Raw genomic sequence first — 13363 nt, 5'->3', positions numbered from 1 at the left:
GGAAGAAAAAACAGCTGTTCTTCCAGAACCCTGGAAGCTCTTCCAATGGGTCTGTCCCTGGAAAAACAGCAGCGACCTCAGGGTGGGAAGGTAGGAGACGGAAGAGGGGGCAAGGGGCTAGACTTGGTTTTGCAATTAAAATAACATCTGGGTCTGTTTCTGCAGAGTGGTTCTGGAAGGTGGGTGGTCTGTCTGATGTATCAGGTGGGGCCTTCTGCATCCTGGCCCAGGGTTGGGGGGGATGGGTTGAATGACTAAAGAGCTCACCCAGCATATGACGTGTGAAAAAAACTGGGTCCACAGAAGCCTCTGGAAATCCCACCTGCAGCCTGGCCTGAAATCTTGCTGGCCCCTACACCGGCCTTCCTCCGGGGCGTCTCCGGATACCTCCCCTCCTGCACCCTCAGGCCTCCTTGAGACGGTTCAGGCACCCCCTTTGATGCACAGAAAGCTCTGCCTGTGCGCACTCATGCCCCATGTGGTTTGTTAATCGTCTGTGAAATGAGGGATTTGAGGCGTCGCTCATCCGTGTGAGGGCGGTGGGGCCGGGAGCAGTAGAGCGGAGTAGGGGATGCGGAGTAGTCCCAGTCTTCTGAATCCTATCCCTCTGTCTGGCTTCTCAGATGCAGCTTTTGGATAAGTTTCCCATCGAAGGTGGCCAGAAGGACCCCAAGCAGAGAATCATCCCCTTCCTCCCAGGTAAGCTTGGGATGGTCCCTGCTGATGGGATGGGGGTACCCTGGAGAGGGGCGTTCTCTAAGCCAAGAGAAGGTTGGCAATTCTACCAGAATTCTGGCTCAGGGTGGGCCTAGCAACCTTCATGTTAACAACCCCCAGGGGATCGGAAGTCCCTGATTTTGAAGGCCATTGCCTTCACAGGGGCCTCTCCTACCTCTGCTGGCCCCAGACTGTGTAACCTATGAGGAGCTTCTCAGCTCTGGGACTTTGGTGTCCTTTTTACAAAAAGCATAGAGAGCTCAAGTTCTCCCATGAAAGGATGAAAACCTGCAGACTGAACTCTCCACTGGCTCCCGTTGTAATCACAGATAACCTTAAATCGAGCACACTTTCCCTCCCACCCTGTTCGAGTCCTCCTGGCACAGTTATCCAGCGAGGTCCTGCCAGCTTACATAACTCAGCCTGTGAGCTGACAGAGAGAGGATTTGAACCCAGGTTTGTCTGATCATAAAGGCCATTAACCATCACACCGTTTTGGAGCATGTTCAAGGCAATTGATTATGTTGTGTAATCGAGAGGGACTCTTCTCAGGGTGGCGTAACCTGCTATTACTGTGATGTCTTCAACTGGTATAGGAATATATAGCTTACAAAGTGCTTTTAAATTTGTGATCATATACAAATCTCCAAACTGAGGCATGCATTATGATTTCTGCTTGAGGGATGAAGATGCTGGGGTTCAGAGATGTTAAGTAACTGACCATCAAAGTGGCAGACCTGAGGTGTGAGCTTGGTTTCCTGCCCCAAACTGGGCTCTTTGCCCTGAACTGCGTGGGTGGTACTGCCTGCTGGCTCTCCGATGCCCTGTCTTTCCCCAGGCTGGTGGGCTAGGCTGGTTCCTGGGGAGCTGCCCTCCAGTGGTCTTCACCCTCCATGCCCTCCTGGGGCCAGCCCCCAGAATGACAGGGATCAGTGGGGCCATTGCAAGTAGCAGATCTGCGTCTCATTAATCCCTGGCACGTGGCCCGCCCGTGGTTAGTACCTGCTTGTTGACTTGAAAACCTACTGTGGGGCAGCTCCCCCAGAGAGTGGTTCTTCTCTAAGAAGTGTACCCCCATCCTCAAAATCAGTGAAAGACAAAAGCAGGCATTGCTGCCTGCCCTCCCCGCCTAATGCTAAAGCTGTAGAGAATTGATTTACCTACAAAAAAAGAACTTCTAATCCCTACAGAACAGACAAGATGAGAACGAGTCAGTGAGGGTGTCAGGAATCTCAGCCCTGGGCCCCTGCCATGGAGGCAGGAGACTGCCTCCATTCCCCAGCCCAGGAGTTAACTTTTGCACCCTGCCTGGCTTTCCGCTGAGCCTCGAGGGAATTGGGACATCCAACACCCAGGTTTGTAGTGACCTTAGATGTTGCTCCCATACAGTCAGATTCTCCACCCACCAAGGACCTGGGAGCCCAGCTAGTGTCCAAGAGCCTAGGAAGCCAGTGCCGGGCCCTGTTGCTGAGTGGACCCAGCTTCGGGGTATGAAGGCTGCCTGTTTATCAAGAAGAACCAGTTTCTCCCCTACTTGTGACCAGTGATCCAAGGAGAAAGCACGTCACTGTTATTTACTCACTGGATGTTTATGAGGGGCTCAGCCTGTGCGGGGCCCAGGAATAAGTCCCCAGGGCCAGGGACTGGGGTGGCTGGGTGAATCCAGGGAGATCTGGATTTGTTTCCTTCATCTAAAGGAACCCTCAAGCTAAGAGAGAGGGAAGGTCTACTCCTTAATCATAGACGCACTGAAGGCAGAATGTGACCCTTCCTATCCCTGTGAAATTCCTTTTTTTTTTTTTTTGGTCCTGCCACTCGGCTTGCAGAATCTTAGTTCCCTGACCAGGGATCAAACCCAGGCCCTGACAGTGAAAGTGCCAAGTCTTAACCACTGGACTGCCAGGGAATTCCCTGAAATTCCAATTTTGACCGAAAAAGAGCTCATTGTGAGCCCAAGGCATCAAAAGCCTCCTGCTGCAGGATAGAGACCTGGAGGGTGGACGGCACCACAGAGTTGTCCCATCTTAGGGAAGTATATCAGCCACTATTATCATGAGCTGCCCCCTCTCTCAGCAGTGTGAAATGTGGACAGGTGCTCTTGAGGGCTGAGGGCGTGTCCCTACAGAAGGGGAGCTGTGAGCCCTTAGCAGCCAACACCCACAGAGCGCAGGGTGGGAGCATCAGCTGGTAAGGGGCCCCGGACAGGATGCCTACAGGTAGACTGTATTACCTGACACCAGCTGGAGACCCTGTTCCCACCTCCCTACCTCTGGAGAGGGCGTCTGCAGTCACCTGCTGATTCCCCAGGGCTGAGCCCTGGCGGCAGTGACTCAGCAGAACCTCGGTGCTCAAAGACGCTGAGGTAATCCAGCAGCGGATGCTCCGGCAGGCAGCCGGGAGGGCAGCAGCCAGGTTCAGGAACAGCTCCGCCAGCACTTTGCCTTGCCTGGAATTTCAGAACAAGGGGAATCCAAGGGCAGGAAGCAGGGCGCCCCTGTGGTCTCCAGAGGTGCCTTAATTTTAGCTTTAGAAGTGACTGGGACGTGATGTGCTTCTCTGCTGCCCAGGCAGGGGCTCTGGGGGTGTCTTTGGAGCATTAGGCCAGCTGCTGTGCTCTGGCTGCAGGCTCCTGTCTGGAGGCTCATAGACCTTTGGTGGTTTAGTCACTAAGTTGTGTCCGACTCTTGTGACCCCATGGATCATACCCTGCCAGGCTCCTCTGTCCATGGGATTGTCCAGGCAAGAATACTGGAGTGGGTTGCCATCCCCTCCTCCAGGGGATCTTCCCGACGCAGGGATTGAACCCACGTCTCTTATGTCTCCTGCTTTGGCAGGCGGGTTCTTTACCGCTAGCACCACCTGGGAAACCCTGTAAAACTCCTAGGTACTCTATATGCCTCCCCTCCAATTCCACGACCAAACCACAGGCTAGGTGGCATTAGTCCCAATTTATGGACAGGTCACATCACTTTCCGTCATCACATAGCCACTGAGCTGTGTACCCACTGCCCAGCTTCCCCAGTAGTAATATCTTATTTAACAACAGTACATTATCAAACCCAGGAAATTGATGACTCAGTTATCTACAATTACAGACTCCAGAAATTGACTTTTAGTATAATGAGGTAGAGAGGACTAGTAAGCAAGCATGCCAGCTGATCCTTAGGAAGGAGACGGCGGTTTGACAATTGTCCCTGAGAAGTTCCTCTCCCAATCCTGACCCATTGGCATTCGTACCTCTAACAGAAAGCAGGAGTGAACCTTGTTTTATCTTAATGCTTATTCCTAAAAACTTCTGTGTAAATTTTTCTCTTTGGGACAAATCACATCATCTTTTAGGTATCCTAAATGCTATTTTTGTAAAAGAGACACATAATAAACCCTTTTGCAAAGTAGAGCGTACTTTTTATTAAAGTAATTCTTTTCTGGGTTTATGTATATTTTTATAATTTGGGACTTCTTCTGAGTTTGCTGGAAGCGGGAAACAGACCTGAAACTCAGAGATTGGTCAACAGTGTTGACCTCAGTATGAGCAACACTAGTCCACCAGATTTGAGATTTTAGAGTAAGATATAGGATTTTACCGTATTTTCAAGCCAATTACATTAGCTTACCCCAGACTCCTGGATGCCAGCAGAAAAGACGAGACTCCTGGGTCAGAGACAGGAGGCTTCATGATGGCATTGCAAGCAGCATGAGCAACAGCACATTGGCATCAGCTCCCATTGCCTCCAAGTCCCGTAGGGCATGGCCCCATGGGCCCAGAACAATGCCTGCACGTGCAATGCATTACGTTATAGGAGAGGAACCAGATCTTAAGGAGCCCACATCTTTTATAAGGGGCAGTAAGCAAACCTACTCCTTTGGCTCTGGAAAGAGACTGTCCCAGTCTCCCAAGGCTCTGTGCAACCTGCTGATTACTCCAGAGCAAGACATTGCCTCTGTCTTTTAAAACTGTTTGCTCTACAAGCACCTTTGAAAAGATAATCCAGAACTAAAGGCGGGCAGTACTTTGTTGACAAGACACGGAAATGCAAGAGAACCAAAGAAAATTGTCTCACAAGTACATCTCTCTGAGGTCTCCTGCTTTGGGGAGGAGTGGACAGAAGTGAAGTTCTTTAGGATACTGGGCCAAGCACGATGGGGTCAGCAGCCTCTCAGGGCAGCCTACTGTTTACATGGAACTCTCTGCCTTGTTTTAAAAGACTATTGTGGAAAATCCATCTCCTGTTGCCCATTCTGGGATTGGAATAGATTTCCTGTATATCTTGAGTTTGCCAGCCCAAGGAGGCTCTCGGGGAGGAAATGGTCATTACAGAGTGAAATAGAATGTGTAGCTGCTGATGTAAAAAGCAAACCATTGCGACCAGGGACCAAGGGGCTTCAGAAGCCAGGCAGCAGAGCAGAAAGAGGTCAACTCACTTGGCAAAGTCTGTGCAAGGTCTCCTCCCACTTGCAAGCCATCTGTGTCTCTGTACGGCTGGTGCTGGCCTCTGAACTTCCAGAAAGCCCCTTCACCTTCATATCAGAGTCAGTCCCACCCACCAGTATACATACTCCCAGGTTGGCGAGGCGTGGAGAAGCTAGATAGCTTAGGAAGAAAAGTGAGCCTATCACCTTAATCAGAGAGGTGCTGCCAGGCTGCCCACAGCCTCATGACCTCACGAACTTAGAGGAGTGTATTTTTAGAAAGCAAGCATGCTTCGTCCTTTGGTACCCGCTCGCCAGTTTACATGTTGCCCCCTTAGTGAAGAGGCAGTCTGGGGCCCCAATGCAGGGTAGGTGCTGGGGGAATTGCAAGCACGGGCTCTGAGTCCTTCCTCTCCCTGCCCCCCGAGAGCCCTGTGCAGGAGATCCGGTGTTTGTTCCAGCTCAGAAGGAAGCAAGGGGGAGGGATGTGTTTAGCTAGAGTTGGTCTGTGGCTTGGGGAAGAGTCAGCTCTCTCCCTGGGCTGTCGGTGGTTCTGCTGATCCCCAGCAGGCCTGAAAAAACCCTCCCCAAAGGGCCTGGAGGGCTGCGGGGGAATCAGCAGCTCAGAGATGCTGGCAGGTGCTGCAGCCCCCAGGGGAGATGGCCTGAGAGGTTTCTGAGCCCCACCAATGACCTGGGATGGCAGGAAAAAGCAAAGGTTCTATGTGATGCAGAAGGGAAAGTAGGGTCTGCTGGTAATGCCAGGGTTTCCAAAAGATCAACAAGATTATAGGCCTGAACAGCACCGTGTGCTGTTTTAAAAGCAACTTTCCTCTATTTCCTCTGGAAGTGCTGGGTCTTCTCTTGCTGTAATTACTGCCCCCACCCCTCAAAATCATCCTGTCACTCTGTAATCTGGGGCGGGTGGTTCCCGGGCCTGTTCTCGGCATCTGATTCTGAACGCTACGTGGAAGAGTGTTCCGAGTTTGTTTCTGCCACAGGTATTAGTTGAGCACCTACTACGTGCCAGGCTCAGCTGTAGGCACTGGTGACGTAGCCAAGAGCAAGGTAGACTGGGCCGCTGTTCTCAGGAAGCTTTCCTTCCAGCGGGGGAGTCTGGAAGCAAACCAGCGAGCAGTTTCCAATAGTGGTAAGAGCCAGAAAGAAAAGCAGCCAGGTCATGCCACTGGGGCTCCATATGTGTACGCATGCTCGGTCACTTTGGTCACGTCCTACTCTTTGTGACTCTATAAACTCCAGGATCCTCTAACAATAGGATTCTCCAGACAAGAATACTGAAGTGCGTTGCCACGCTCTCCTCCAGGGGATCTTCCCGACCCAGGGATCAAACCCCTGCCTCCTGTGTCTCCTGCTTTGCAGGGATTCTCTACCGCTGAGCCACAGGGGAAGCCCTGCTCCTGAGCTTACGTGATCCCAAAAGGCTGCTTTACAGAGGTGACACCTGAACTGAGCCAGACGTGGGCAGATCAGGGCCCCAGGTGCCAGGCTGAGGGGCCAGCAGGCTAAGTGTGACTGAGTGTGGATGTTTAAGAACAGCAGGAAGTGTGTAAAGCAGGTGGCAAGTGTCGGGGTGGAATGGCCACAGTGAACCAGGCAGACAGGAGTTGTGGAACCAAGGATTCCACAGCGTGTCTCCGTGGCAGAGCTGCCCAGGAATGAGAGGGCTCCACATGCGTGTGTCAGCATGGAAGGTCTGCCACGTGGCCCAGTCACAGGCCTCCCAGATCGGTTTCCTCATCTGTCAAATGGGTTAATCACGGTTTGGGACAGTGGTGCAAGCATGCGGTACCTAGAACTCATGGTGTGAACTGCCGAGGGAGAGACTCCAGGGCTCCCAGCCTGCCTCTCCTTCGGGCAGCTCGGCTGCAGGACACGTGGGTTTCCTGTGCGCCACCCTCTGCCCACCCTCCCTCTCTGTGCTGAGTCAGCGCCACAGAGCAGCCCCAGCTGCGCTTCCTGCTGCTCCTGCCCTCCCTGTGGTCACTTGCAAAGCTGCAGAGAGCTCCTTTCTGAAGAGCTGAAGATCCAGACGGTTGATCTGGGCAGAAAGGTGGGAGGAGACTGAGCATCTCTGGACCTGACGCTGTGATAACAGAGCAGGGTCTCGAGCTTCACGGCAGCCAGGTCTCCCTGGAGGTAATGAGCTTTGGGGAAGGCAGTCACTCAAGGGCCCCTTTTACTTTTAAATGTCAGTGTGGCTCAGGCCCCCTCGTCCTTCCCCCATGCCATTCCGTCATTTCCAGACCAAGGCAGGAGTCAGGTCACTTTGTTACCATGTGCCATGTATCTTCTTGTCCAGAGATAATTCTAGGAGAGAATCAGCCTCTTGAACGTCTACCCCAAACCCTCAGCCCCCAGTGGAGTGTGTCCTGGGGTATCTTCCACAAGAAGCCTGTGATCTAAGCAGAAATGCATTCTTTACATGGTCTCAGTCAGCTTGCCTAAGGTAATGTGCAGGGAAATGTGCCCTGGGCAGGAGCCAGAGTCCTGGATTCTAGTGTAACTCTTGCTCATCACTGTGGCACATTGCACACGGAAAACTAGAAGTTTGGTAGAGCAACTGGGGTCATCTTGCATGTTGGCAAAGTCACCAGAGAGATGTGACTTCCAGTCTCCGTGACATTCCTGATGTCCCCACCTCCTCCTCTCTAGAAATAAATGGTGTGCTTACCCCATGCCCAAACATCCTTTTTCGAGGGTCACATCCTTTCACTCCTGCTTAGAGGGCATTCAGGTGTGCCCTGGGAGTGGCACTATCAGGAAATACACACTATCAGGAAATGCCAGGTCAGTTACCTGAGCTCAGGTGTGATACAGGTGAGATAGCAAGAGGGCAGCTGAAGTCGGAGAAGAAAGCAGGTGCTGGGCCCCTGGGTGGGTGGGGGAGGGGCACCATGAGAAGCCTGGTCACTGAGCTTTCAGTGTGGCTGCCACACCCAGCCAGGCTGTGCCACGGTGCTGGGCCAGACTGAGGGGTGAGGATTTGTCCTCAGTGTGGTGAGAGATCTCTGAAGTTTTTAGGCTGAGGACCCATAATCTGATTTTTGTTTTGAAAGGATTCTCAGCTGAGCATCTGGGATAGACTAGAAGGGAAAAGGAGCGAGCGTGGGGTGGGGAGACCCATGGAGGCTGGATGGGGCCAGCAAGAGAGGAGGCTGGCTTGGCCCGGGCTGGGCAATGGCGTGGAGGGAAGAAGGCCTGAGGTGTATTTCAGAGGAACAGCCAGGAGGCCTCGCTGATGGACTAGAGCTGGGGGTAAGGGAGGGATTGAGAACGGCTGATGACATGCAGGTTGTATTGGGGGCAGCCCAGCCCAAGATGCAGACCCAGTTTTCCCAGGACCTTTCCCCACTGTGGGCCTTGGACTTCACCCTGGGGTGAAAGGAAGCTTCCCCCACTCTCTGAGCTAGCTGAAGCCTCTGGCACGTATGAAAGATGCTTTGTGCTGGGGAGTCCCACCACCAGCCTCTCTCCCCAGGAGCCTCCAGGCATTAGGCGCTCTGGCTTCTGGGCCCAGGGGTTAGGAGGGGTGGCGGGGTAGTGATGGTGCAGGAAGAACACTGAGGCCCATTGAGAGGGAGCTCAGGGCCCCCCTTCTTAGGAGGTAAGGGTGCTGGTGGCAGATCTCCATGGTGTCCCTGGGCTGACCCCTCCACTGCTTGCTCAAGGTCACCCCAACTGGACCCAGCCCAAGGACAGAGCCCTGAGCCAGAGCTCTTCCCTGGTGAGAACTGAGCTAGCTCTTGGAGACGCCCCAGGCCCATAGGAACTGATGCCCCATTCATCCAGGGGCCGCCTGCTCCGAGCTGTGGGCCCTGAGAGCACCCCTCCCCCTTCACCTCCACGGCTGCAAGGACTGGTGTCCACCGTGGAGGCCCCAGGATGCCAGACAGCCCAGCCTCCAGACCACAGTGGGCCTGAGGGACTGGCATGGCCTGAAGGTGAAGTCTGTTCACTTGAATGCACCTTCAGAAAGCTTAGGAGGAAGCGAGGGCACTGCAAGGGGTGGGCACGGGGCTGGCAGCACTAGTCTCTGTCTACACTTCAGGGGAAGGGAGGGAGGGAGAAGGGCCACGCTTCTATTTCTCCCCAGGCTGGAGCCCAGGGGCTGGATTTCCCCTTAATGAGGACGAAGGGGCAGATCTCAGGGAGAATTTCCAAAGCTGCATTGCTAAAGGATATACTGTGTGACTCCTCAGCTCTGCCAGCCCCAGAGCGTCGTGGTTCCAAACACCAGCTTTGGGCTCAAACGCCTCTGGGTTTACACCTGGGTGCTTGTTGTCCAAAACTGTGCTTTTTCCATGATGGAGCTGGTGCGTGTTGCATGTCAGTCAGCACTGGAGGCCTCACTTCAACCTCTCCACAGCCTAGCCTGTGATCCAGGGCTAGCCTTATGCTGCATCTCTGCACCTCCCTGGTGACCTTCATCTGTTAAATTCCCCCAGGGCTGTTGAGAGTATCAGATGAAATGTTATCCATGAAGCACACAGCCAGCACTCAATACTTGATGGTGACTTGGTGAGTCCTAGTTCGGGGGGCTCAACACAAAAGGCTGAGCTGTCTCTCTCAGCTCCTTTCCAAGAGTGAGGTCTTACAGGCGGTCTGTGCATTTCAAGGTTTGCTGTTCAAAATGTAGCTGGCAGATCAGCAGCGAAGCTTCATCGGAGAGCTCGTTAGATATGCAGAGTCTTGGCTCCATGCCAGACCCACGAAGTTACAGTCTGCATTCTAATGAGATGCACAGGGTATTTGTATGTGTAGGAAAGCTGGAGAAGCACTGTTTTAAGGTCCAGTGGAGCCCTTCCTTAGACTGGCTGATTGTCTTCAGCACTTCCTGGGTGTTTGGTTACATTCAGGCCATTCACATAATATAAACCACTGGCCCTGTGTTGGTAAGTCAATTTCTGATCTAAAGTAGAGGTGCATGGGAGACAAGGCATCACACCTGTGAGGGCTGGTTCATCGATCTCAAATCCCTATACATACCTGAATTGCCTGCCTGTTTTCTGGGTCCCTGTTGGTTGGGGGTGTATGTCACGGCACAGCCCTCTTCCCCACCCATCACCAGCCTAACCAGAAGGGTGCTCAAGCCCCAGCCACACTTCGTCGTCAGTAAGTCGGAACACTCTCCCCTCCCTTCAAAGATGGGGTGAACTTTGGGGCCAAGGTGATTGCTAAGGTTTTTGTTTCAAAAGTCTCTCTGGAGATGGGAGATGGGAGAGACTAGCCTAGGAACCGTTCACTGGTGGTTTTGATGATAACATGGTATCTAGAGTCTACATGTACCGTCGTGTTGTACTGTTAGGAGGGGAAAAGGCTTGAGTCTCTTTTAAGGAGTCTCCAGCAAAAAGGTAAAGACAAAAAAATAATAAAATACAATAAACTGAGATTCTAAAGGAGTATCTTTTGCTCTTCTTTATAAAGCATTTATTGCAGACCTAAATTTCAAAACAAGCCAGAAGAGTGACTGGTAATTTGGTGCCTTCTCTGATTGGCAAGTTTTTTTACTCTCAGCTTCTTGTTTCTGATCTGAAAGATGAATTTACAACTTTAATAGTTGGTAATTGATGAAGATGGCTTAAGTAAGATCTCTGTAGTGGGCAGAGCTCTTCTCTCTAAATAGTAAGGCATGTTGCAGAAGGAGTTCACATGTGAGCCCAGTAGCCCAGGGATACTAATTGGCTACAGGAGAAAAGTTGCAGACAGCTTTCTGAGGAACTATGTGTACGTTTAGAACTTTTAACAAAATTAACAGTTGTAACTGAGAGATTTCTATTTAAGGATTATAGCTACTCTTTATTAAGTACTTATTTTTGTCAGACTGTGCAAAGGGTTTCATGTGCTTATATTCATCTCTTTCAATGACAACAACCACACTTTGCAGATGAAGGCTCATTGGCTAGAAAAGGTATGCCACCCACACCAGAGTGTTTGCATTTCTTTAGATTTTGTTTCAAGTTTCATATTATGGGCTTTTTAAATTATGTCAGTTAGAGGTTGATCAGTGTTGTCCTTTTGATAAAGTGTTCCGACAGTAAAGGTCTTCTCTAGATAACACTTTGTCCCTTTTCACTTAACCTACCCAACTTCAACAAGCCACCTAGTGTTCGATGCTGGAATTGCATGCATAGTACCCAGAAGGAATGACTTCTGCCAGCTGGCTTTGTAAACATCAATGTATAAAGGAACCATGTAGTGACAATCGTCACAGATAACTATTTTCCAAACCATGGTTCAACAGGGGACTAAAAATAAGAAAGAAATCCCACTTTACCTTTATTTTTCTATGTAACCCTGAAACCAGGAAGTTTTCATTTGGAGCACCAAATAGAACCTTAGGAAATGTCACTTGGTTTGACTTGTTCATTCATAAAACTGGGTTAGAGAGAAATTCTGAGCCTGCTTTGCTGTCCACAGTTTCTTGTGCTGTGCCTGACGGCTCTTCCAACATTGAGATGGTTTCCTGTGTATGGTAATGGATGTCCCTTTATTCAGAAAGGAATCAGACCTGGCTTTAGTCCCAGCAGTGTGTGACTTAGGGCAAGTCGGAAAATACCTCTGAACTTCAGTTCCTTCTTCCTTGGTCATGGGGATTTTGAAAACTGAAGTTTTTGAAGAGCAGAAACCACGTCTTATTCATTCAGATCCCTCCCCCCGCCACGAGGACAGGTCGTAGCCCCTCTGTAAGCCCGAATTTCTCCACCTGTGAAATTACTGGACTTGATACTGTCTGGGTTTTCTCACACACAGTCTCAACATTTTGTCATCTAATAGCCATTAAGACCAAAAGAACAAGTGCCTAATGGTGAAATATCATGCAAAGGGAAAAAACATTTTAGAGGAATAGAGGTCTTCTAGGCCCACCTCAAATCCTACTGTGTTGGCAGAATGCGGCTGTCTCTGTATAAGGCCAGCTTTGTGTCCTCCCCCAACCCCCATTTCCTCTAGAAAGCGTAGAAAGCCCCCTTGTCTTGAATGCTTCCCCATGAAGAGCTCCTGCTGAAAGGCTGCACACACAGCCAAGGCTTTGACCTTCACCTTTGCCCTGACACAACTGGTAAAAGAGTTCTTATCCTCTCCTTTCTGGGGGTGGGGGAGCGGAATCTAGCTAGGGTGAGCAGAAATTCAATGAAACTATAAATAGAAACATGGCCTATAAATAATGCTGCCCCCAAATATCTGGAGGCACAAACGCTGCCCAGCAGTAGACAGTCACAAATCACGGTGGCCTGGAAGTGAGCAAGCCCTGTTCGTCTGCTTGATGTCTCTTGGGATACTTCAGACTTGTTGCTGGGGCCTCGTTTCTCTTTCTGGGCTCTAGAAATGCCCTCGTTGTTTGCTGCCCTGGTACCCGTCTTCTGCTAAATCTTTTTTTGTGACCAGGCACATTCACTGAAGCAAAGTAACAGTGCCTGGAGTCAGACCTGGCTTTAGCTCCAGGACTATGTGACTTGGGGAAAGTCAGAAGATACCTCTGAGCTTCAGTTTCTTCAGATCTTCCCTGGGCTGGAAAGATCCCCAGAAGGGAACAGCTGCCCACTCCAGTATTCTGGCCTGGAGAATTCCATGGACTGTATAGAATTCTGTAGAATGTATAGAACTGCATAGAATGTCGCAAAGAATCGGACTCCACTGAGTGGCTTTCAATTTTGCTTTGTGAGTGTTTTTAACATAGATAAAAGAAAAAGAAACAAAGCCTACACTTCTCAAAAAAAGCAAAATGGAATGGACAAAGGAGGAAATAAGTAGAAAAAACACCAGACCAGAAATCCAGTGTTAATTCTCAACACAAGCCTGCCTCAACTTACTTATGTGACAAAGATTAAGTGACCAGCTCTTTGAGCCTCTTTAGATCTGTAAAGTAAGTTAGATTAGCTCAGTGCGTCTAAGCCTAAAAGGTACATGAGATTCACTTGTGTGTGTGGTGGGTGGGGAGGGGGCGGACGGGGAGGGTGTTTATTTAAAATGCAGACTTCTACCCCTCTCTCTAATTCAGAGGGTCTGGCTAAACCCCAGGAATCTGCATTTATAGTCAATACCCCTAATATCTCTGATTCAGGTAACCCAGGGACTCTCATTCTCTCAAAAGTAGTGCCAGGCCCTGTATCAGTAACCTACTGCTGCATAACAAATATAACTCCCCCAAATTTAGCAGCATAAAACAATAAACATTTATTATCTCACACAGTTTCTAAGGCCAGGGATTCAGAAATGG

The 13363-nt window shown here is 50.6% G+C and overlaps 1 protein-coding gene across 3 annotated transcripts in view; it reads left to right on the top strand.

The window, feature by feature from the left end:
* The window catches only part of SH3PXD2A (SH3 and PX domains 2A), a 248436-nt gene that overhangs the window by 96117 nt on the left and 138956 nt on the right, over positions 1-13363 (top strand). For all 3 annotated transcript variants that reach the window (XM_070780769.1, XM_070780766.1, XM_070780767.1), the window contains exon 3: positions 624-699. In XM_070780769.1, the coding sequence (XP_070636870.1) occupies positions 624-699 (76 nt within the window). The remainder of the gene's footprint in view (positions 1-623; positions 700-13363) is intronic.

Source organism: Bos indicus, chromosome 26 (genome assembly GCF_029378745.1).
Source record: "Bos indicus isolate NIAB-ARS_2022 breed Sahiwal x Tharparkar chromosome 26, NIAB-ARS_B.indTharparkar_mat_pri_1.0, whole genome shotgun sequence".
Lineage (NCBI taxonomy): Eukaryota > Metazoa > Chordata > Mammalia > Artiodactyla > Bovidae > Bos > Bos indicus.
Note: the sequence above shows the minus strand (reverse complement) of the source record. Positions and strands in the feature narration are given on the sequence as shown.